The sequence below is a fragment of the Oryctolagus cuniculus genome, chromosome 18 (genome assembly GCF_964237555.1).
Source record: "Oryctolagus cuniculus chromosome 18, mOryCun1.1, whole genome shotgun sequence".
NCBI classification, from domain to species: domain Eukaryota; kingdom Metazoa; phylum Chordata; class Mammalia; order Lagomorpha; family Leporidae; genus Oryctolagus; species Oryctolagus cuniculus.
This window is the reverse complement of record NC_091449.1, coordinates 19404842-19426368: the sequence shown is the minus strand read 5'-3', so window position 1 is coordinate 19426368 and position 21527 is coordinate 19404842. Positions and strand designations below refer to the sequence as shown.

General features: G+C 59.3%; 4 protein-coding genes across 16 annotated transcripts; 1 reads left to right on the top strand and 3 right to left on the bottom strand.

Annotated features, from left to right (window-relative positions):
• Window positions 1-2532: 2532 nt before the first annotated feature.
• On the bottom strand, window positions 2533-11281 carry PROSER3 (proline and serine rich 3). Of its 9 annotated transcripts, none has more exons than XM_070062456.1 (11): window positions 11019-11281; window positions 10224-10323; window positions 9771-9973; window positions 8335-8462; window positions 8096-8199; window positions 7410-7492; window positions 7173-7312; window positions 4158-4327; window positions 3016-4075; window positions 2843-2924; window positions 2533-2702 (listed from the first exon to the last, which is right to left on the bottom strand). In XM_070062456.1, the coding sequence occupies exons 1-11, from the start codon at window positions 11027-11029 to the stop codon at window positions 2561-2563; spliced, it is 2223 nt and encodes a 740-aa protein (XP_069918557.1). In that variant the 5' UTR covers window positions 11030-11281; the 3' UTR covers window positions 2533-2560. The 9 variants fall into 9 exon arrangements, with proteins under 9 accessions (XP_069918557.1, XP_069918560.1, XP_069918558.1 ...); XM_070062459.1 differs by having other exon boundaries at window positions 4158-4324; XM_070062457.1 differs by having other exon boundaries at window positions 8096-8196.
• Window positions 11282-12134: 853 nt separating this feature from the next.
• On the top strand, window positions 12135-14083 carry HSPB6 (heat shock protein family B (small) member 6). Its single transcript, XM_002722225.5, has 3 exons — window positions 12135-12364; window positions 12936-13058; window positions 13144-14083. Exons 1-3 carry the CDS (start codon window positions 12167-12169, stop codon window positions 13309-13311), a joined length of 489 nt encoding a protein of 162 aa, XP_002722271.2. The 5' UTR covers window positions 12135-12166; the 3' UTR covers window positions 13312-14083.
• LIN37 (lin-37 DREAM MuvB core complex component) lies at window positions 13641-18233 on the bottom strand. 2 transcript variants are annotated; one of them, XM_008249535.4, is made up of 9 exons: window positions 18097-18233; window positions 16241-16316; window positions 16028-16078; window positions 15726-15755; window positions 15557-15642; window positions 15302-15468; window positions 14486-14626; window positions 14329-14402; window positions 13641-14248 (listed from the first exon to the last, which is right to left on the bottom strand). In XM_008249535.4, exons 2-9 carry the CDS (start codon window positions 16306-16308, stop codon window positions 14167-14169), a joined length of 699 nt encoding a protein of 232 aa, XP_008247757.1. In that variant the 5' UTR covers window positions 16309-16316; window positions 18097-18233; the 3' UTR covers window positions 13641-14166. The 2 variants fall into 2 exon arrangements, with proteins under 2 accessions (XP_008247757.1, XP_002722270.1); XM_002722224.5 differs by having other exon boundaries at window positions 17805-18211.
• Window positions 18234-20286: 2053 nt separating this feature from the next.
• PSENEN (presenilin enhancer, gamma-secretase subunit) lies at window positions 20287-21491 on the bottom strand. 4 transcript variants are annotated; one of them, XM_070062470.1, is made up of 4 exons: window positions 21318-21491; window positions 21030-21186; window positions 20702-20806; window positions 20287-20544 (listed from the first exon to the last, which is right to left on the bottom strand). In XM_070062470.1, exons 2-4 carry the CDS (start codon window positions 21088-21090, stop codon window positions 20405-20407), a joined length of 306 nt encoding a protein of 101 aa, XP_069918571.1. In that variant the 5' UTR covers window positions 21091-21186; window positions 21318-21491; the 3' UTR covers window positions 20287-20404. The 4 variants fall into 4 exon arrangements, with proteins under 4 accessions (XP_069918571.1, XP_017193660.1, XP_002722269.1 ...); XM_017338171.3 differs by having other exon boundaries at window positions 20687-20806; window positions 21318-21470; XM_002722223.5 differs by having other exon boundaries at window positions 21284-21423.
• Window positions 21492-21527: the final 36 nt, after the last annotated feature.

Sequence of the window (21527 nt, the reverse complement as noted above, 5' to 3'; positions counted from 1 at the left end):
CCCAAGGACTTGGGCCATCCTCCACTGCACTCCCTGGCCACAGCAGAGAGCTGGCCTGGAAGAAGGGCAACCAGGACAGAATCTGGCGCCCCGACCGGGACTAGAACCCGGTGTGCCGGTGCCGTAAGGCAGAGGATTAGCCTAGTGAGCCGTGGCACCGGCCAACTTCGATAATTTGTAACTCTAACTCAGGAACCCTTCTAGGACCCCCTACCCTCCCAATTAAATCAGGTTCTGTTATTATGAACATGGTGCATTTCTCCTTACATCAAAACAGGTATTTCCTTCTTGTTGATTTCATCTAAACATATGGTTTGTTCAACAAAAAGGCTGAACATATTCACTGTCTGGGTCATAAAGAATCTGCTGTTAGAAATGTATCCTCTTTCTTTCTTATCAGATATCAAACCCATTCTGGTGGCGTATTTTCCATCTCTGGCCACAATGCTGGCCCTTTGGTACATCTTTAACTGGAGTTGAATAGTTTTTCTTTTGAGGTGGACCTTAAATAGAATTAGATTCATAAATTTCATTGAGTTTGATAATCCAAACCCCTCCCCAACATGGCAACCAGGTTTTTGTTTTTTAAAAGATTTATTTATTTGAAAGTCAGAGTTACACAGAGAGAGAAAGAAGCAGAGAGAGAAGTCTTCCATCCAGTGGCTCATTCTCCAGATGGCCGCAATGACTGGAGCTGTGCCAATCCAAAGCCAGGAGCTTCTTCCGGGTCTCCCATGTGGGTGCACGTGCCCAAGGATTTGGGCCATTTTCCACTGCTTTCCCAGGTCATAGCTGAGAGCCGCATTGGAAGTAGAGCAGCTGAGACCTGAACCAGCACCCACATGGGATGCTGGCACTGCAGATGGCAGCTTTACCCACTATGCCACAACACCGGCCCCAGGCAACCAGGAATTTTTTGTTTAGGATTTATTTATTTGAAATCAAGAGAGATCAATCTTCCATCATCGGTGGGTTCACTCCCCAAATGGCTGCAATGGCTGGGGTTGGGCCAGGCCAAATCCAGGAGCCAGGGGTTTCTTCCAGGTCTCCCACGTAGGTGTAGGGGCCCAAGGACTTTGGTCATCCTCCGCTGCTTTCCCAGGCCATCAGCTGGGAACAGGCAGTACTCGAACAGGCACCCTCTGGGCTGCTGGCGTGCAGGTGGTGGCCTGCCTGTTGCACTACAATGCAGGCCTCTGTAACCAGTCTTACATGCCTGTCATCTCCGCGAGGAAACCAGGCAGACCCTATCAGTATCTGTTACTGATTTTTATGTTCATTTGGTATGAAAGGCAGAGAGACGAGGGGGAGGGGGATTCTTCCATTCACTGGTTCGCTCTCCAGGCCAAAGCCAGGAGCCCTGAATGTCATCAGAGTCTTCCACATGGGTGTCAGGGACTAAAGCCCCTGTGCCTCCCAGGGTGCACACCAGCAGGAAGCTGGAGTGGAAGCGGAGCACCCGGGGCTCAAGCCACGCCCTCCAATACAGGATGTGGGCCTCTAGGGCAGCAGCTTAACCACCACGCCACACACCTGCCCTGCCTGCATCTCCTCTAACTGAACTCGGGAAGTTCAGCTGCACCACTCCCTCTGTGTTGTGTTTACAAGGGGCCCAGTTGCAAGGTGATGGAATGTAAACTCTATCTCTTGATGACAAGTGTATCAAAGCAGGTGTGGATAAGTTCAGACTAAAGGTAAGTTTTCCCTAGTCCAGGGAGGAGGTGGTAACAGCCTAGACTTAGGTGAGGGCAGAGGAAGAGGGGAGAAGGCACTGAGGTCGGAACAGAATTTGAAGGCAAAGACAGGATCTGCTGGTGGACTGGGTGGGAGAGAGAGAAGTGCCAGGGACATGGGCTGAGCGGGAGAGAGAGGGACAACTGAGGCTTTTTGGTCTTAGCGGCTAGAAGTGGAGGAGGAACAAGTTTAGGTGGGAGACTGGGGGCTCAGTTTAGGGCCTATGGAATTTGAGATGTTTCTTAGGGCCAGGTGTAGGCTCGAGACAGTAATTTTGGGACTCGGCAGAGAGATGGGTTTTAGAGCCATGAGGCTAGGCAAGAGCACCTGAGAGTGAGCGAGTGTGGGGAGAGAATTCAGCCAGGATCCCGGAACAGGCTGAAGCTGGCCCACTGGGACGAGGAGGAGGCATGGCCAGAGAGGTAAGGAGATGCATTCCGGGAGGAGGGGAAGAGAGCTGCAGGGGGAGGGCCCAGCTGCACCACACATCGCTGCTGCCACCGCAGCATACGGCCTGTCCAGCACCCCAGCGGCCCCCTGCCCAGACGCCAGGCCCTTTGTGTCCATCCACTCCTGAGCTGAGTATCGACAAGTGGGTCCCAGTGTTGCTCAGGTTTGGCTTGGAAGTGGCCCACCTCCGGCTAAGGAAGATGAAGCCAGGAAAGCCTGCTTCACCGGTCAGGGGAGCCGGGGTGGGAGGGGCAGCGCCTCCGAGGCCGCTGCCTCCCATTAGCACCCTGCCTGGGCTTTCCAGAACAAGCCCTTTTCTCCGATAATCAGCAACCCGGAAACAGTGTCTCACTGGGCAAAACAGAATTTATACAACTCAGAGCCGCCTGGCCTCCAGGGAGGCTCCTTCCCTCCTCAGCCGCCTCCTTGGGGACCTGGGGGGAGACCTGGCTGGTGGCGACCAAGACCCCGTGTCTTCTGCTGAGTCCAGTAGGAGAGACAACTGGGCGTCCACTTTCCTAGAGAAAAGCCAGGGAGCAGAGGCTGGGGTATATGCTGAAGACTGGTCTGGGGCTATGCAGGGGGTTCAGGAAAAGCTCAGGAGGGGTGGGTGCCCGACAGGGTCCCAGGGGGCGCAGGGCCCAGGGTGGGGGGTCACCTTTTCTGCTGTCGCAGCATTGCCCTCTGGGCTCTTAGCACCTGTAGCACGGGGTCATCCTGGAACTCGCTGCCATCGGAGTCTGTGGGGAACAGAGTGAGCTCCAGGGGGCGGGCTCAGGGAGGGAACGGCCGCGGGGCTCCGCGAGGGCCGGGCGCCAGCGCCGGGCTCACCGTCAGCCGCCTGCAGAAGTTGGGCGGCCTGGCAGAGGACATCCTCAGGGCGGGCACGGGCCGCAGCCGGCGACCGCGTGGCCACAGCTTCAGGAGAGTCCACCTTGAACTCGGATGGCGCGGCCTTGGTGAGCGCAGAGGGCTCCGCAGCTGCAGGGGGTGGGGCCTCGGGCGGCAGGCGCCCAACGTCAGTCCCCGGAGTGGTTTTGCCCTTGCAGGGGGCGGACCCCGCCTTGGCTTTAGAGGGACGGCAGGATTCAGATAGAGGGGGCGTGACCCGGGCTCGGAGGGGTGTGGCCTTGGGTGGAGGTGGGCCCACGAGGCGAGGGGGCGTGTCCTCCAGGCTGTCCCGGAACAGCCGGTCAGTCACCACCTGGTCGAGGGCGCCTCTGAGCTGTGGGTCAGGCCCCTCGTCAGCATCAACGGCAGAGACTTGGACAGCAGCCTCCCGGCACGGGGCTCTGCCCTTCCGGGGCTTGGCGCCCAGCTTCTCAAGCCGGACGGAGCTGCTGGGCTCACTGGTGGGCAGGCCCTGGGGAGCAGCTGAGAGTGTAGGGATGGATGCCAGCGTAGCGGGGGTGGAGGTGGGGGGAGCCAGAGTGGGGGCCGGAGGAGCTGGGGGAGCAGAGGTGGGGGTTGGGGGAGCCGGGTTAGAGGCCAGGGGAGCTGGGGTGGAGGCAGTGGGCGCTGGGGTGGGGGCTGGGGGAGCAGAGGCAGGGGTTGGTGGAACCAGGTTAGAGGCCAGGGGAGCTGGGGTGGGGGCTGGGGGAGCAGAGGCAGGGGTTGGGGGAGCCAGGTTAGAGGCCAGGGGAGCTGGAGTGGGGGCCAGTGGTACTGGAGGCACAGTCCCAAGAGATACCCAGGGACCAGACTGTGGGGCCCAGAAAAACCCATGAGGATTGGGAGCCCAGAAGATATGTGGAGGACACCCATGGGGAACAGGATGCCTCTCCACATAGAAGGCCTCCGGGGGACCAGGCCGGGCCACGCCGCCCCACGGTGGGACGGAGCTAGGCTGGGTCCCCAGGGGACCAGGGGTCACCGCAGGGCCAGACGAGGTCTGTGAAGAGATGGGAGGAGGGGCCTGAGGAGGAGAGGAGGAGGGCAGAGGGCCCTCGGGCTCCCCCCTCCCGCCAACTCACAGGAACGGTCTGGGGCAGCACCCAGGGGCCATCTCCGTGGCCCCCTCGAGCCTGTTCAAGCTTCCGCCGCTGCCGCCACTGGTACAAAATGTCATCCTCTGGGCGAAGGGGTGCCTGGGAGGAGGTGGGGGCTGGCGCAGGGGTGGCGGCCTGGGCCGGCGCAGGGGCTGCTGGGGAGAGAGAAGGGAGAGGGTGAGGCAGGTGCAGGAGGATCCGCAACCCGGTGAGAACTGCACAGACACCTTCCACCGAACCAGGGGTCCCTCCGACGGCTGTCCTGCCCGGACAGCGTCCCAGCTCCTGAGGGGAGGGAGGCAGAGAGGCGGGCACTCCTGGGCCTCTCGATCGCCGTCACTCACCTGTTCATGCATCCAGCACACACTTACTGAGCTCTTCCTCGCGGTTACGCCGCGAGCCAGCGTCTCCAGAACCTGCCTCTGCTTGCGCTAGTCCACCTCCATTCACCCCACGCGGTCTCCTCTCTGCTCACCCAAGTCGGTGCCCCACGCACAGCCAGAGAGAGCACGTGACCACCAAGTCGCAGTACGACCTCCTGGTTATGCCACCCACCCCCGTCCTAGCCACAGCTCACTCTGGGGAGAAGTGTGGAGGCCTTTGGCTCGTGCCTGGAACACTTTCCCTCACGTACCCCAGGGCTCCTTCACAGCCTCAGAGCTTTGCCAAATGTCACCTCCCCTGACTGTCCCAGCCCCGCCCCCACCCCCTCATCCCCCGCGACCTCACCCCCTTCTCACACCCTGAATATGTGCTCCCTGCCCTGTTTGGTATTTGTCTCCCCTGCCACCAGGCCGGGTACACAGAGGTCACGATTTTTGTCCATCTTGTCCATTACCATATCGCCAGTGTCCAGAACCAGTCCCTGTGCAATTGGTATTTGTGGCATGAATGCAAAATGAACAGCTTAGTGTGCTCCGGGCCACGGCTCAGCCCTGGGGACAGCAGTGACGGAGGGCAGGGGCAGGGGCGGACATCAGTCCAGCGAGGCAGGCACGTTCCATCATGCAAGGCATCACTGTGTCAGTCCCGATCAGTAGAGCTGCCCTCGTCTCCTGGGGGCCCTGCTAGCTCACGCTGCACAGACAAGGGGATCTCCACTCCAGGCCTCTCCCGCCCTGTCCCCTCCCACATCCTGTGGCTCTACTTCCGGGCTCCTCAGCTCTGGCCCAAGCTAAACCACCAGCATCTCTCACAGGTGCTGGGAGCAGCCAGACAGAATCTGTCAACACCCAAGAAAGATCATGTCCTCTCCATGCCCCCAACTCCCCCAAGGCTCCCTGGTGGCAAGAACAGGAGAACCAAATGCCTCGCTTTACCTGCATGGCCCAGTGCAATCGGGGCTCTGCCGACCTCTCCTCCCTGATGACACACTACTCAGCCCTGCCTCTTGCTTTCTCCTGTCCGTTGTGGGCACCACGCTCCCTCTCCCTGCAGCCCCTCGGGTCCACTGTGCGTGCTGGAAGGCTCTTGTCTACGCCCACCTGCATCGCTCAGGTCTCTCCTTCAGTGGCGTCTCCTCCAGGAAGTGCCCCCTGACTTGCAAGCTCCGCAGTCCTCTCTTGTGTGTCCTTTATTTCTGTGTGGTTCACCCTCGCTGTGGGACCATGCGACTGCTCTCAGCCCCACCCCCACTACGCTGTGAGGTCCATGACGGTGGGATTGCATGCTTGGTGTGCTGTGGCCTCTCCAGTCCTGCGCACAGGGCTTCACACACAGTGGGATTCGATGTCAGTTCAATGAATGAATAAATTTAACCACAAAGCAACCGATGACGTAAGTAACCAACTTTATCCCCACTTTATGAATGAGAAAGCTGAGGCTCAGGAAGGAGAGGTGAATAAAAGGGTGAAGACTCAGACAGGTGAGTCCTTGGGCAGGATCACACACACGCACAGATGTCTCTCTGTTAACCTGTGCTTGCCTCGCCCTGCTCACGGGAGCCCTGCGAGACCCCGACAGCAACTGTCCAGGCGCCACTGCAGCCCAAGACTTGGGCACAGGGTAACATCGTCCCAACAGTGACAACGATAATAGTAACCCAGGACCTTAACCCTGCCTCTGAAGTCCTGGGAGCGCCACAGCCTGCATGATTCAGCCAAGTGGCACGGTGTGCAAGGCACAGACCTGCGCCTGGGGCCACATGCCACGCTCAGACACACTGATGTCTAACTGAAACATGAGACTGCCAATATTCCACCGCTTTACTTAAAAAATGTTCCAGTTGGTTCAATATAGTATATACAACAGCAAAAGGTATGAGTATTCGCTCTAAATGAGAACAATATAGATTAGAAATAGACTCATAAGGCCGGCACTGTGGTGCAGCGAGTAAGACCGCTGCCTGCAGTGCCGGCATCCCATATGGGTGCCAGTTCGAGTCCTGGCTGCTCCACTTCCAATCCAGCTCTCTGTTATGGCCTAGGAAAGCAGTAGAAGATGGCCCAGGTCCTTGGGCCCCTGCACCCACATGGGAGACCCAGAAGAGGCTCCTGGCTCTTGGCTATGGATCACCCCAGCTCTGGCCATTGCGGCCATTTGGGAGTGAACCAGCAGATGGAAGACCTCCCTCCCTCCCTCCCTCCCTCTCTCTGCCTCTCAGTATCTCTGCCTTTCAAACAAATAAATAAATATTAAAACAAAAAAAGGAGTTCACTGCTAAGAAATGTAATTAAAAAAAAAAAAAGAAAGAAATAGATCCATGTTCTTTAGGTCAGAGTCTGCCAGCAAAGCAGGGGGTGCCAAATCTGCCATCAGCCTCCTGGTTGTGCAGCTTTGTGTTCAGAACTGCAGACTTGTCGAGCTCAGACGGCTCTTGTCGACAGAGCTGTGCTGTGCTCCTCATGGTCTCACTCAGTTAATCCTCACGACGCCCACAGGACAGGAATATAATTAGTGTCCCCCCTTTACAGCCGGGGAACCAAGGCCCAGAGAGGCCCAGAGGCACCCGGTGGCTAAGGGGCAGCACCGGGCCCTCCGTCCTTGCCTCCTAAAGCTTACCAGGCTCTCTGGGGGCAGAGCCCTCGCCCGACTCAGGGGTGAAGGTCATGGAGAAGGCAGAGAGGCCATCGGAGCTGACGGGGAACGAGGCACTGCTGGCGTCGCTCGGGCTGAAGGAGGAGGAGGAGGTGGAGGCCTTGCTGCGGGGAGAAGCAGAAGGGAGGCAGGGCGGGCTCGGAGGCCGCTGCTAGCCGCCGGCCGCGGGCGTGAAGAGGCCGAAGGGCGTGGCGGAGGCACCTGCGTCGCAGCAGCTTGGTGGCTCTCCTTTGGAGGCTCAGCGTCTCCAGGTCCAGCAGGGATGAGTTCCATGTGTTGAGGCTCTGAGGGACGACAGGGGTCAGGTGCCAGTCCCCATCCCAAAGGCTGCTGGGAGAGGGACTCTGGACAAAGTTCTGTCCCCGCACCCCTGCTCCCCGTAATCGGCTTCTGCTCTTCCTCCCCGGGGAACAGAGCCCCAGCTTTGCTCTTTGGAGCTACCCGCTTCGTGTGCAGATCCCTGTCGCTGGAGAAGGACTGGCCCCACCTCCCTGCCTAGGCCTGCCTAATCCAAACACCGTATCCTCTGCTTCACTGCCACTGGCTCAAGGATGAGTGAAAGAGAGTACGCCTGGCGCTACTGGAAAAACTCCCACTTTCCACCGCATTAGCTGAGTTAATACCATGGGAGCCGAGAGCCCCTGCAGGCCACCGTGGCTCCTCTGCGACTGAGCCCACGAGAGAACACAGAGTGGAGCCGGCTGGGTTGTTCAGACGCCTGGATTCAGCCAGGCCTGAAAGCAGCTCCTTTTGGATTTCCCAGTGACATTTGCCAACAAATGCTTTTTCCCTTTAAGCGTCCTTGAAGGGGGACCAGCTCCACTTCTACCCCAGACCTGGTGCTGCCAGTTCAGGCAGATGAGGGAGGGCATGGGTGGGGCGGTCACCTGCTTCATTTCCTGCAGGGGAGCCACAGCCCGGGACGCACTGGCCGCCATGGCAGGGGTTGGAACTGCTGGATTTGGTCTTTCCTCTGGCTTGTTAGTTCCTGCTGAAAAACTTAGTCGTGTTATGGGAGCCAAGAGGAGTGGCTGCTTGGGGGGGGGGGGGGTGAGGGGGACACTGATCGGGAAAGGTTTGAGGCCAGCGGTGGGGGGGCCGGGTTGGAAGGAACCGAAGGAGGTACCTGCTGCTAGTTCACTGCTGGGGACTGGAGGCTCGGGCTGCAGCCACCAAAAGTCAGCATGGGTCGCACCTGCAGGCTGGCGCTCCTCTCGGCTGGTGGGCTGAGCTTGGCGGAACCTGTTTATGTACCTGGGAGGGAGGGTTAGTGAGGTGAGAAGAGTAAAATATATATAATATATATTTAATACATATATAATATATATTTATACATATAAATTTATATGTATAAATTTATACATATAAATTTATATAAATATATATTATATATATATATATATATAAAACAGTCATAATCACAATGACCAACGTTTACCAGGTACCACGGCAGATCCAAGCAGCGGTCCTTGGTCAGCTGTTTTCCCTTCGTATACAGTAACGCAAGTTTGTAGCTGGGCACACAGCCACTCATCTACAGAATGTACTGCCTGGGTCACCTGCAGTCCTGGGACCACATGATTAGGTTATGGACAAAAGGGGTCCGAAGAAGTGATTCTGGAATGTCAACAGGGCTGGGCGCCATTCTGGCCTGTGAATTACGGGCAACGGCTTGGGGATGGGACAGCAACAAGATGAAAGTCCCTGGCACCTCCACAAGGGGCTGCCATATCAGCGCCGGTTGCTTCTGCCTGGACTGGCAGACGAGGGAGAAATAAGTGCTACCTTGAAGCCGTGATTCATTTGGGGCTCTGTTCCAGCAACTGAACCTGTGTCCTACAAATCCAGCTGCTCACCACGTGACAGGAATTGGTATAGGTCATTCTATACAGCATCTCACTACCAGCTAAAATTATCACTAGGGAATGTATGCTATTGAAACCCCAATTTGGGGCCAGCGCTGTGGCGCAATGGGTTAACGCCCTGGCCTGAAGCGCCGGCATCCCATATGGTGGCCAGTTTGAGACCCGGCTGCTCCACTTCCTGTCCAGCTCTCTGCTGTGGCCTGGGAAAGCAGTAGAAGATGGCCCAAGCCCTTGGGCCCCTGCACCCAAGTGAGAGACCAGGAAGAAGCTCCTGGCTTCGGATAGGCACAGCTCCAGCCGTTGCGGCCATCTGGGGAGTGAACCATCGGATGGAAGACCTCTCTCTCTCTCTCTCTCTCTCTGTGCCTCTCCTCTCTCTGTGTAACTCTGACTTTCAAATAAATAAATAAATCTTTTAAAAAAAGATATAACATAGGTTAATGTGTAACCTTAACAAAAAAAAAAAAAAAAAAGAAAGAAAGAAACCCCAATTTACAGAGAAAGACACCAACGCCGAGATCGCAGAGAGCGGTGGGACTGAAACTCAGGCATTCTGGCTCCAGAGTTCTCAAGTTCTCAATAACACACACACCCGGCCCTACAAATGCACTGCACAAGCCGCTCTGTCTGCAGTGAGTATTATGGGATGCCCCCCCAACCCCATCTCTCCTGTCCCACCAGGGCTGCTGGTACTCACTTGGCCACCACGGAATCCCCGCTGTCAATCAGGGGAGGTGACGGGGAGGCCCCCGTGTGTCCCTCAGTGGTGGCGGGTGGGGAAGGGGTCCCTGAACTGGACGGCCAGGACTCCTCCGATGGCTCAGGAGAGGTGGGACCTGTGGCTGCAGCCTTGGGAGCCTGTGGGAGCCTGGACCTCTGGGACCTGGATGGGCTCAGGGTCTAAGAGGGGAGAAAACACAGGGAGAAAAGGTGAGGTCTGCCAAGTCATCCCTGCAGGGCAATGGAGACACACGTGAGGGCTCCATCCCGAAGCGGTCAATGGCCTAGAGTGGCTGGGGCTGTAATGAGCGGTCCGGGCGGTCGAGAGCAAGACAAGCTCAGGGCTGTGGGGAGTGGGTGAGGGTCTGTCTCCTTAGCGCATCCCCAGTGTCTCTAGGGCTCACTCCTTGCTCCTGGGCTACTTCCTTACCTTGGAGCACCACGTCCAGCCTCCAGATGACCAGTAGCGGCTTCGACCCGGGGAAGCACCTCCAGGCGCTCTGTCTTGGATAGAGAGAGCCGGCAGGCTGCTAAGGCGACAGGGGGGTTGGCAGGCTGAGCGTGGGCACCGCAGCCTCAGGCCCTGCTGGGGATGAGGAGGGCAGAGCCACGCGGCTGCCGGGGATTCCTAGAGGAGAGCGACTCTAACTTTCCTGGAGCACTCGGGACATTCAGGGAGGGGCGAGTCCCGTGAATCCTTGTAGCAGACTTAGAAGGGCCCAGGGCCGGGGAGCCGCTAGTTCTCAACCCTGAGTCCAGTCTAGAAGAGACATGCCGTTCCCCCACCCCCCAGACCAACATAATCAGATATCAGGAGGCGGGGCCAGCCAGCCATATATTTTTGTTTTGTTTCGCAGCGTCCCAGGTGATTCTGAAGGGGCGCTGGGGTTAAGAACCTCGACGAGACCCTACGGGGCATACACGTTCCCCTAGTGTAGACGGACTCCGATCCCCATAATTCCCTGGGCTCCGCCTCGGCGAGAAAGTCCGAAGACTAGCACTCCCGGGTGTCGGGGGCCAGCTCCCAAGTTGCCCTCGGACGCCCTTGGAGAAACTCTTGGAGCCACCCAGAAAGGGCAACGTACAACGTCTATGGAACCCCCCGGATGTTGAGGGCTAAGGCTGTTGCACTTGCAGTGCCGCTGAGCCCGAGAGATTCCGCGCTGCCCTCGTCCTGGGTCCTCCCCAGGTGTCCTGTGGTCTCTGGAAGAGGGGCTGGCCTCACCTGCGGTCCATTCCGCAGCTACCTCAGCGCTTCCGCTCTTGGGGTCACCGGACGGACCCCGCCGGCATCTCGGTCGCTTAGCAATGTCCCATCAGCCCTGCCCCTTTCTGGGCGTGCCGGCGAAGGAAAAGAGTGGCCTCCGAGGCGACCAATGATAGAGAGGAAAATATAAAGTATCTGGAAAACGATTGGCTGTAACGTTGTCTTGCTAGAAAGAACATATTTGATTGGAGAATTTGCAGCGTGCAGTCGTAATTGGCAAGCTCTTGGACCAATGAAGAAAAAGACCTGAGTCGGCTTGAGGTTGGCGGCGATCGGACTCCTGTCTCCTGCAGTCTCGCGTTCTGAAAGTCCTCCCTGTTTCTGCTCAGGTCTAGCCGCTGTCCTACCATATCGGGGGCAGTCAAGAGTCTGTCCCCTCCCTAATCACCGTCGTCCATCAGCTGGGCCAGACAGCTGGCCCCGATGGTCATCTACACGCTAACCTCTTGCTACAGGGGCAGCTGGCCGCACTGGTTGCCAGGCCTGGGCTCCTGGCCGAGGTACTGGGATCAAAACGAGCTATTTCGGGCCCCAGCGCGCGGCCTCTGGGGGGGCCAACCCGGAGTGCTGGTGCTCACGCCCCCTGGCCGCTGCGCACCCGGGGCTGAGTCAGAGGCACAGAATTAGGGCCGGCCTGCCCGGGGACTGCGCCCAAGTCCTGGCCGAGGCCCGGGGTTGGTTCTGTTCTGTGTCCTCCTGACAACCTGGCTCAGCTACTGCATTCTCCGGAATCTGCTCCTAAGATCTGTATCTGCGTCATCCTCAGAGCTGCCAGGGGGCCAGGGGATGGACTCCCTGAGCCCAGGGTCCCAGATCCCGCGCTGTGCTCCCAATACCCGCCGCTTCAGCCTTAGCGTCCCTTTCCCGAAATTGGGGGGATCTTAGTGACACCTCCCTGCCGGCCTTTACCGGGCACCCAGCAGGCGCTTAATAAATGGCCAAGTCATTGTTGGGGTTTCTAAATAAGGCTCTACTAATGGCCAGGCCTGGCTGCGGTCCCAGTGTCCCTGGGAGGCCCGCCGAGGGGCCGGCGCAAGGCGCCCTATAAATCCGCAGCCGCACACGCAGGGGCACTGCGAGACCCAGGGCGGCGGTGGCGGAGCAGGATGGAGATCCCGGTGCCTGTGCAGCCGTCTTGGCTGCGCCGTGCCTCGGCTCCGGTGCCTGGGTTTTCCGCGCCGGGCCGCCTCTTTGACCAGCGGTTCGGCGAGGGACTGCTGGAGGCCGAGCTGGCTGCGCTCTGCCCGGCCGCTTTCGCCCCCTACTATCTGCGCGCACCCAGCGTGGCGCTGCCCACCGCTCAGGTGCCAGGCCTGGGGGAGGGGGCGGTAGCGACCACTCGACTACTCGCAAGGCCTTGTTGACTTTGAATAGACAGAATAGGCTACTCAGAAGCCGGGGGCGGGTGTGTGTGTGTGTGTGTGTGTCCCTGCTGCTCTGTGCTCTGGGTAAGGGGACAGGGGTCGAAGGGTGTCAGGTGGCTTTGAGGGGGCGTGGAAGGGCTGGGCCACTAATAGGACGGAAGCAGTCACTCTGAGGGATGTCTCAGGATCCTGAAGGAGACTGGAGACCCAGACTCTGAGGGGGAGGGGCGGGGCGGTGACTGCAGAGGGGCGGAGAGTTGTTGGTGCTGGGAAGGGCCGGGCTGAGGGAGGGTCCGGTGCCTAACTGCTGAGAGGCGGGAGGTCCGGTCTCCCTGGGTGACGTCCTAGCGTAGGTCCCTGACCTTGGAGGGGATGGGGGCCCATCACTGTGAGGGAGGGGCATCTGGTGATTCCGGGTGAAGAGGTCCTCAGTGACCCAGGGTAGGACAGGGGGCTCCCCAGTTCCAGGGCCCCGCCCCATGACAGCCCCACCCCGGACGGCTGTGCGCAGGTGCCCACGGACCCCGGCCACTTCTCCGTGCTGCTGGACGTGAAGCACTTCTCGCCGGAAGAAATAGCTGTCAAGGTGGTTGGCGACCACGTGGAGGTGCACGCGCGCCACGAGGAGCGCCCGGTGAGCGCGGGGCGGGGGCGGGGCCGGGACCTGTGCGCTCCCTCGCTCCGCAGGCCGGCGCCGCTCACGCCTGCGTGCCTTCTAGGACGAGCATGGATTCATCGCGCGCGAGTTCCACCGCCGCTACCGATTGCCATCTGGCGTGGACCCTGCCGCCGTGACGTCGGCGCTGTCTCCCGAGGGCGTCCTGTCCATCCAGGCCGCTCCAGCACCAGCGCAGGCTCCACTGCCGTCCGCAGCTGCCGCCAAGTAGGGGTCTCAGGCATGCCTGAGCCCCGGGAGCTGCCTGGAGCTCCCTCTTTTAAAGCCGATCTGACTCCGCCCAGCCAGAAGTCGTGAGCTTGCCAAGACCATCCCCACCCAATCTGAGATCCTGCCTTGACCCCTCCGCCCAGATGCTTCCCCTGCCACCCACACTCACCGTCCACCCCTCCACCTCCAGGTGTCAGACCCTCACCCTCCAGTCTCCTGTGCACCCACCCCACTTTCTTGGCCCATCGCCCCCTCGAGACTCTGCTCCGTCTGACTGCTCTGTGAGGACATCCCCACACCCCACTCCATCCCTGCCGGCCCCTAGGCCAGTGGGGCGGGCGTAATCCCCCACAGGTAAGCAGCCCCCACCGCACAGGCCCAACAGCCTCGTCCCAGGCCTCTGCAACCCTCCCCTGCAACCAGCCACCCCACCCTCCTGCGGCCCCCTTTCTGACTTGAAACCCCCAGACTCCAAGTCCCCTGACTGCCCACCTCTGGACGCCTACCCTAGGCCAACCAGCACCCCAACCAGACGGCCTCTGCACAGCTGTTCCCGGGCCCCTCCCCACCTCCCACCAGTCTGTCTTGACCCCAGGTCTCCGACCAGACACCCTAGGCAGCCCGCCTTCCACACTCCTCTCCTCCTCCAGGACCCAACCCACCAGCCACTCTGATTTCCCGCGACCTTTTGCCCCTTTGAGTCACTCACCAGCCACCCTGTTCCCCCTCCCTTCTAGACCCCCCCCTCCCCTAATAAATGTGCTAGAGCTGTGCCAGCCGCCTTGTGTCTGGGCTGGAAAGGACGGGCAGGACGATGGTCAGTGTGGAACTGAGGGTGTTTATTGGGGCAGGAACGCTACTGTCGCTCGTACATCTCCCGAAGGATCTTCATGCTTTCCGAGTAGCGGAGCTGGTTCCGATGAGACGCCTCCTTCCACCTGGGGAGTTGGGGCGGGGCGGGGAGGACTTAGCAAGTCCATCAGACGCCGGTGGAGGGGGCAGGTTGGGGGCCGCTCACCTCTGGCGGATGCGTTTCCAGCGCTGCATGTTGCGATAGATGAGCGTGGAGGGCGAAGGCTCGGGCTCGGAAGGCTGTGTGCACAGACAGAGCCAGGCTGGGTGGCCAAGCCCCCCAGCACAGCCCCCTGAGCCCCAGGCCAGCCTTCTATACCCACCTCATCGTCGGCGGTGCCCTGGGTCTCCGGCTGCAGCGGGGATGGGATGCGGGTTCTGCAGGCGTCTCCGGGTGGCCCAGGGGCCATGGGTGGAGGCAGCTTGTACACGTCACGACTCTTGCTATTGGTGACCTCTGAACCCTGGGATACAAGGGCCCCAAGCCAGGCCCGAGGAAGTCAGATAAGAGGGCAAGGAGTATCCACTTCATCCTCCTGCTTTTCCCAGTGACAAAGGACCTGAAGGGCAGACACCTTGCCCAGCCCAGAGCTCAGGTGTGTTTACCCTGGGCGATCCGTTTTTTCTCCTCTCTAGCCAGGAAGCCCTGTCCACCCTCACCCAGGGATGCCCATCTACACCTGTCAGCTTCAGGGATTCCTAAGGGGCCCCCTATGTGTCACCAAGGGACCCCTTCGCGTCACTCCCCAGGCCAGGTGTCCCTGTCTGCTCTGGGGATTCCTACCCCACCTTGAGAGTTCAGAGAGTCATCTCCGTACATCCTGGGGACCCCTGGCTGCCATCTCTAGCCAGATACCAGAACCTCATCTACCCTGCTCCCCCAGGCCACTAACAACCCATCCAGCCTCTCAGCTCTTGGGGACCCTTTACCTTGGGGGTCACATTTATCTGTTGCTTTCCCCTCAGGCCAGGGTTCTGCCTGCCCAGCCTACAAGAGCCCATCTGTGTGCCGCACTTGGCCCTGCGTTCATTTGTGGGACACAGGGACCTGTGCCAGTCCCCCCCAGGAGCTAGGGGGAGGGAGCCCGTCTACCCACTGCTTTCCTGGCAGCTGCACTAGGGCCCACTGTCCATCCCACCTCCTCGTCCTCAGGCAGGGGGGGCAGTGGGGAGCCGGGCGAGCGTTCACGCTCGCGCACTGAGGGGCTGTTGCGCATCCAGGCACGGCAGATCGGGTACAGCGGTGTGTTCTCGCTGAACTGGGCCAAGTCCACGCTCCGGTCGAACAGCTTGATCACGTACGTGTCTGGGGTAGAGCGTGGCGGGAGGTACCTGAGCATCCTCGTGGCACCCCCTGGCTCTCTGCCCACCCTCCAGGGCCACTGCCTACTCACTGGACCGCTGTGGCCCTCCCTCAGCCAGCCCGTCATCCATCTCCCTCCTCTTCTTCCTCCGCTGGTGAGGGAAGCGCGCAGACGGCCTGTGTGGGGAGGGCAGGTGTGTCAGGGCCTGGGTGGGGGCTGGGAGCCTCTCCCGAGCTGGCTGGGGTCCCTGCTGCCTTACCTTTTGCCAGTGGCCGCAATGGAGCAATCCCTGTGGGGAGAAGGGGTTTCAGTAGGCCGACCCCTAAACACACACTGCTCAGCCCACTGCCCCGCCTTGCCCTGGGCACCTGTGGACGCTGGGATTAAGCCTGAGATGGCCATCTGACCCCACCGAGACCTGGGCCTCGTGTCCCACCCCACGCTCTGCCACCAAGCATCTCTGTACGTGGGGGTGCTACGTCACGACTCAGGAAGCCCAGGGCACGCGGTCAGGGCTTGGATGAGGCAATATCAGATTCCACCAAACAAAACACAACGTACTTAGCGTGGGGGTCCGAGGGCGTCTTCCCGGCTTCCTCATCCAGCCGCTCTCTGGCAACAGAAGAGAGCTGTTGGCTCGGGGCTCCAAAGGCCCGGCGTGGGAAGGCAGCAGGTGGCCTGTCCACTAGCTCCCTTCCCCTGGGACCTGCCGGGCAGGAGAGGGTTCAGGCAGCCAGAGCTCCCCCTGCCCCCCACGCAGGACCAAGTCCCGACCTGTCCATGTGACTCTTCTCCAGGAGACACTGTAAGACGGCGTCCAGCTGGTTCCGGGCTTTGGCCATCTCCAGCTCTGCGGAGAGAGGGTACCAAGCAGGCGTCAGCTCGCAGCCTCGGGACTGGACCAGGGAATGTGTCTCCTCTGCGCAGGCCAGCTGTGGGCGGGCCCAAACCAGGGGCAGAGGCCCCTGAGGCAATGAGTAGGGCCCTGAGCTCCAGGGCTGTCGCACGTGCCCACTGTGTGAGAGGAGGCAAGGCCCACCCCCTTCCTGGGCTGTCCCCGAATGACATATAGCCACACAATGGCTGCAAGGCTTCATGAAGCTTCAGACACTTCCCCATCTACCAGGACAGGAAAATGAGAAGTTAACCTATTCAGAGTGCTCCCCGTGTGCCAGGACTGTTGGGAGCACACCACCTGTCTCACCCCACTGAATTCTCACAATTCTCCAACAGGTGCCATTGGTAACCCACCTTACAGATGAGGAGACTGAGGTGCCGAGACACCCAAAGTCGCACTGAGAGGGATCTGCTCCCAGCCCATCTGCTTCCAAAGCTAAGTTATACGGCAGAGGCTCATACGGCCTCGTCAGGGCCCCAGACCCTCTGTGTGGCTGAAGGAGCTGACAACACTTAAAGACGGGGAAATGTCATCTAAAATAGCCTTCTTTTTCTGACCCCTCTCCCCCCCCCCCAACTCCATGGCTTGTCCACTTGGCCTCCTGAGTGTCTCTCCATACTCTGCCACCTGGGTCCAGCCCAACCCCCTCACCCCCAACCCCCGGGGACTCCTAGCCTCAGTCTCCCCTCCGCTAGGAGAAAGAATCTTCCAAGGCTGACCCTGCTCCTGGCTTAGAGCCCTCCACCCCTGCACAGCGCCCCTCCGCCAGGTGTCCACGCCCTCTCCCCTCTCTGCAGTCAGCCCCTCACCACTTGGCCACTGTTCTTCGGGGGGGGGGGCACTGCGGGAGAGGTACTTTGATTAACTCGGCTCTCAGTTCAAACCCGCCCTAGCCTCCTCATTCCGCTCAGAGCCAAATCCAAAGTGCTCAGGCGGGCCCACAGTTCTCGCCGCCGTCCCCTCGCACCCTGCGCATCCGGCCACCTAGGCCCCTGACCTGCCCTAAGTCCCCACTTCCTCCCACTGTTATTTCTTGTTTGGCCTCCTGTGCCTCTCCCACTGCCCCCATCAGCCTGCCCCGCCCCGAATAACTTTCTCTTTCCGAGCCTCAGTTTCCCCACCTTCCTACGACGGCCGGAAGACGGCGATTATGGGTTCGGGACACAAGGGCTGACCCACGCCCGCTGCTGGAAATGGGGAAACTGAGGCGGAGCCGAGAATAGGAGCCTGCACAGAACTAGGAGTGGCTTGGGATGCTCTCCCCGCGCCACACTGCCCGGCCACTACCAGAGTGCTGGCAGCAACGATCGATGCTCGACACGACGACAGCCTGATGGGAGGAGCCGCGCAGTCCACCTTTTCGCGATCATCCCCCTATCCGGACCCCTGGACCCAGATCAGCCCGGTGTTCCCGACAGGCCCCCGACTCCGCGTCCTCACCTGATTTCTCCACTTTCACCTTCACTGGGAACATGGTTTGGGTCCGAGATCTGGCTAGGTGGGTCAGAGAAAGCTCAAAAGAACATACGGCGCCGAATCAAAGCTGGAGGCGGGCGCGGAGATTGCAAAGAGCAAGCTCCCGGGGCGACCGCGGGCCCGTCCCCAGCAGTGTCCAACCGCCACTGCCGCCGCCGCCGCGGCCACCTCTTCTTCCCCTTCTGTGGGAGGACCCTTTGGGCAGTCGCTCTTTCTCATTAGTCAATTTAACTGCCAATCTAGTACCCCGACTTACAGACAGCTGCCGCTGTCGACTCCCAGCCTTAAGCTCCACCTTCCTAGAGGGTCTTATTTCCGGAAACAAACCGACGACAAACCAGGGAATCCTGGGAGTTGTAGTTCCAGCTCCCGAGACTCGGCCGTAGTAACTTAGCTTGAGCCGCGCGGGGCACTATGGGAGACAAAGGATCGGGCATCGCGAAGCTTCCCGGGACTTGTAGTGCCAGGTTTTAGTAACACGCATTTAGCTGTTTGCAGGGAATCAAGCCGGTTTCCTAGTTTCTGAGCACTCACTAAGAGCCAACTGCCTACTGGGTGATCTTTTATTAGGCACAACGTCATTCATTTAGCGAATCTTTATTAGGCTGTTACGTATTCATCTAGGTACTGGGGCAACGCAGTGAACAGATGAAAATCCTTGCCCTAATGAACTTATCTTGTAGAGGATGGAAGACGGAGGATAAGTAAAGCACTTCGGGGTGCATCCTGGGAGGCGGCAGGCAGATCTCTGCCAGCCACTTGGGAGACTTAAGGTTGAGTCCCTGGTTCCTGGCTTCCACTGGGACGGACCCTGGCTGTTGATGGGATCTGTGGATGGAAACTCTGTGTTCCCGTCTTTCTTTCAAGTAAAAATAAGTGAAAGTTTAAAAATATAAACAAGTAGGGGACAGTGATGTGGCGGCACCAGCATCCCAAATGGGTGCCGGTTCGAGTTCTGGCTGCTCCTCTTCCGATCCAGCTCTCTGCTATGGCCTGGGAAAGCAGTAGAAGATGGCCCAAGACCTTGGGCCCCTGCACCCCTGTGGGAGACTGGGAAGGAGCTCCTGGCTCCTGATCCACTCAGCTCCAACCACTGCAGCCATTTGGGGAGTGACCCAGTGGGTGGAAGACCTTTCTGTCTCTCCCAGTCACTGTCTGTTAACTCTCTCAAATACATAAACAAACAAACAAACAAACACTTAAAAAAAACCCATATAAACAAGTCAAACATGCTAAGTGAAATGTGACAGGACAGAGAGTGCGGGCTGAGGGTAGGTGTTCCACCTGGTGGTCAAGAAGCCTCATCTCACACCCCACACTGGAGTGCCTGGGCTCCATCCACGGCTCCCGATTCCAGCTTCCTGCTGATGCAAACCCTGCAGAGGCAGCAGCCGGGGCTTAACTTGCTGGGCTCCCGCCACCGCAGGGGAGAACTGGATTGCATTTCCAGCTCCCTGTTTTGGCTTGGGGCAGTCCAGGTGGTTGCAGGCATGTGGAGAACCAACAGCCGATGGGCACTCCATCTCTTTCTCAAAATATATAAATCAATAAAAAGAAAAGAAAGGCATACAGAGTATAAAGGTGGGGCCTAAACCTTTTTTTTTTAAAGATTTATTTTACTATTTATTTGAAAGGCAGAGTTACAGAGAGGCAGAGGCAGAGGCGGTGGGGGGGTGGGAGGAAGGAGAGAGGGAGAGAGAAACAGACAGACTTCCAACTGCTGGTTCACTTTCCAAATGGCCGCAATGGCTGGAGCTGGGCCGATCAGAAACCTGGAGCTTCTTCCGGGTCTCCCACGTGGGTGCAGGGGCCCAAGGACTTGGGCCATCTTCCACTGCTTTCCCAGGCTATAGCAGAGAGCTGGTCGGAAGTGGAGCAGCCAGGTTTTGAACCGGCGCCCACATGGGATGCCGGTGTTGCAGGCAGCAGCTTTACCTGCTATGGCACAGCACAGGCTTCAGGGGCTGAAGTTTTTAAATAGGATGGTCGAGAATGCTCTGGGATATTTCTACTGCTGGAGACAAGGCTCCCTCAGAGAACGAACTTCATTTACCACACACGCCCCAGCCCAGAGAGATCTCGGGGAGCAGCGTCATGATCTGCTCTGCACCCCGACAACACGGAGGCCCGGGGAGACAAACTCAGGCTTCCAACAGCACCGCCACGCGCTCAGGGCGGGAGGCCCCAGAAATGCAGGCAGGGTTCCCTTCTTGGCTCCTTGTCTGCAAAACAGGTTTGCTGAGCAGGAAACTAACTACTTCTGAGAGTTAATGTTCCAGAATAGAGAAAGTTCCTTTGAGTGGTATTCAATGCAACACACACACACACACACACACACAATGTACAAAGTACAAAAGCCTGCTACAAAACACGCACTCAATACATGTTCTCAAATATTCATACGCACTGTATGCTTCAACCTCCAGAAGACCCCAGGGAGTCAATGTGGTGGGTTAGGGTCTTTTATTGGGGGCGGTGTCAGGACAGAAGCAAGTTTTGGGGCTTGAGACGTGCGTCGAGCCCATCCTGCGGAGGAAACAGGTCCCGAGCCCGTGCACAGGCCGTCAGGGGGTGCCCAGAGGTATGGTGAAGGAGAGGTAGTCCCCAAGCGCGCCCCAGCGGGGCCGGTAGATTTGGAAGATGGTGATCCAGGTGGTGAGTACGATCACCCAGAACAGGAAGCCCACCGCCGAGCGCCAGACATCTGGAATGGGAAGCAGGAGGGGTCCGAGTCGGCCTGCGGCGGCTCGCTGGCCGCCCCCAGCCCAGCCCTCTCTTCTCTTGCTCTCTCCCCCGACCCAGAATCCTGCAGCCTCCATCACCCCCTCCCACCGGCCTGCCCTCACCCGTGTCCGACTCACAGCCTTTGATCTGGCTCTGCTCCGTGTAGGCCGGGGCAAGGAAGGCCTCTCGGAAGAACCAGAAAATGTTGACCAACCAGAGAAAAGGCAGGAAAGCGAACCCTCCTAGGGAGAAACACACAACACACACACCGGGTCCCGGGCAGCGAGCTCCTACTTGCAAGGTCCTCTCCCACACCCGAGCTCAGACGGGGGGCTCGGCGGCCTCCCCGGGATGCAGCACTGACTCACTCTTCGCCACCTGCCTGGGGCCCAGGGGTCCGCTCCTCCGAGCCCCGGCCACGGCCTCCCCCATCCTGGGACCCCCCGCCCCCGGGATGCGCCTTACCGAGGTAGTACTTCCGGCACAGGTTCAGCTTCTCCTCGTTGGATACCCGCTCCAAGTTCATCCTTGCGTTAGGGCCGGGTCTTCCCACAGGTCCGCGGGGCAAGACACCAGGCTCGACCCTCAGCGGCAGATGCGAGAAACACGGAGAGCCACGTCCCTGTGACAACAAAACACAGATAAATGTAAGAGAGGGCGTGCTTTAAGTGCGCCCTCGCCCCCAACCAGCAAGCGGGCTGGGCTGAGAAGCTCTTTACGTTACTGGGCTGCGCCAGGCGACCCCCAGCTCACCTCCTCTGGGTGGGTCGAGGGATACTCCTCCTATTTTCCAACTACGGACGTCTGCGCGAGAGGCCGCAGGTTGCTCTGGAGTTTGTAGTCTCTTCGGGTCGCGGGGGCAGCGCTGTGCGCATGCGCCTTCGGGACACTCCCGTCCCGGATTCTGCGGGGAGGGCGAGGGCCTCCAACACGCAGGCGCACTAGGGGGTTTCTGCGCGCGCG

Coding starts and splice junctions, on each gene's coding strand:
- PSENEN (XM_017338171.3), bottom strand. CDS start 21,090: ATGAACTTGGAGCGGGTATCCAACGAGGAGAAGCTGAACCTGTGCCGG. Junction 20,807..21,029: donor GTGCCGGAAGTACTACCTCG/GTAAGGCGCATC, acceptor GTTTCTCCCTAG/GAGGGTTCGCTTTCCTGCCT. Junction 20,545..20,686: donor AGGCTGTGAGTCGGACACGG/GTGAGGGCAGGC, acceptor TTCCCATTCCAG/ATGTCTGGCGCTCGGCGGTG.
- LIN37 (XM_002722224.5), bottom strand. CDS start 17,838: ATGTTCCCAGTGAAGGTGAAAGTGGAGAAATCAG. Junction 16,317..17,804: donor GGTGAAAGTGGAGAAATCAG/GTGAGGACGCGG, acceptor CTCTCTCCGCAG/AGCTGGAGATGGCCAAAGCC. Junction 14,249..14,328: donor TGGAAACGCATCCGCCAGAG/GTGAGCGGCCCC, acceptor CCAACTCCCCAG/GTGGAAGGAGGCGTCTCATC.
- PROSER3 (XM_070062456.1), bottom strand. Junction 7,313..7,409: donor ACCAAGCTGCTGCGACGCAG/GTGCCTCCGCCA, acceptor TTCTCCCCGCAG/CAAGGCCTCCACCTCCTCCT. Junction 2,703..2,842: donor ATGCTGCGACAGCAGAAAAG/GTGACCCCCCAC, acceptor GCTTTTCTCTAG/GAAAGTGGACGCCCAGTTGT.
- HSPB6 (XM_002722225.5), top strand. CDS start 12,167: ATGGAGATCCCGGTGCCTGTGCAGCCGTCTTGGCTGCGCCGTGCCTCG. Junction 12,365..12,935: donor TGGCGCTGCCCACCGCTCAG/GTGCCAGGCCTG, acceptor GGCTGTGCGCAG/GTGCCCACGGACCCCGGCCA. Junction 13,059..13,143: donor CGCGCCACGAGGAGCGCCCG/GTGAGCGCGGGG, acceptor CGTGCCTTCTAG/GACGAGCATGGATTCATCGC.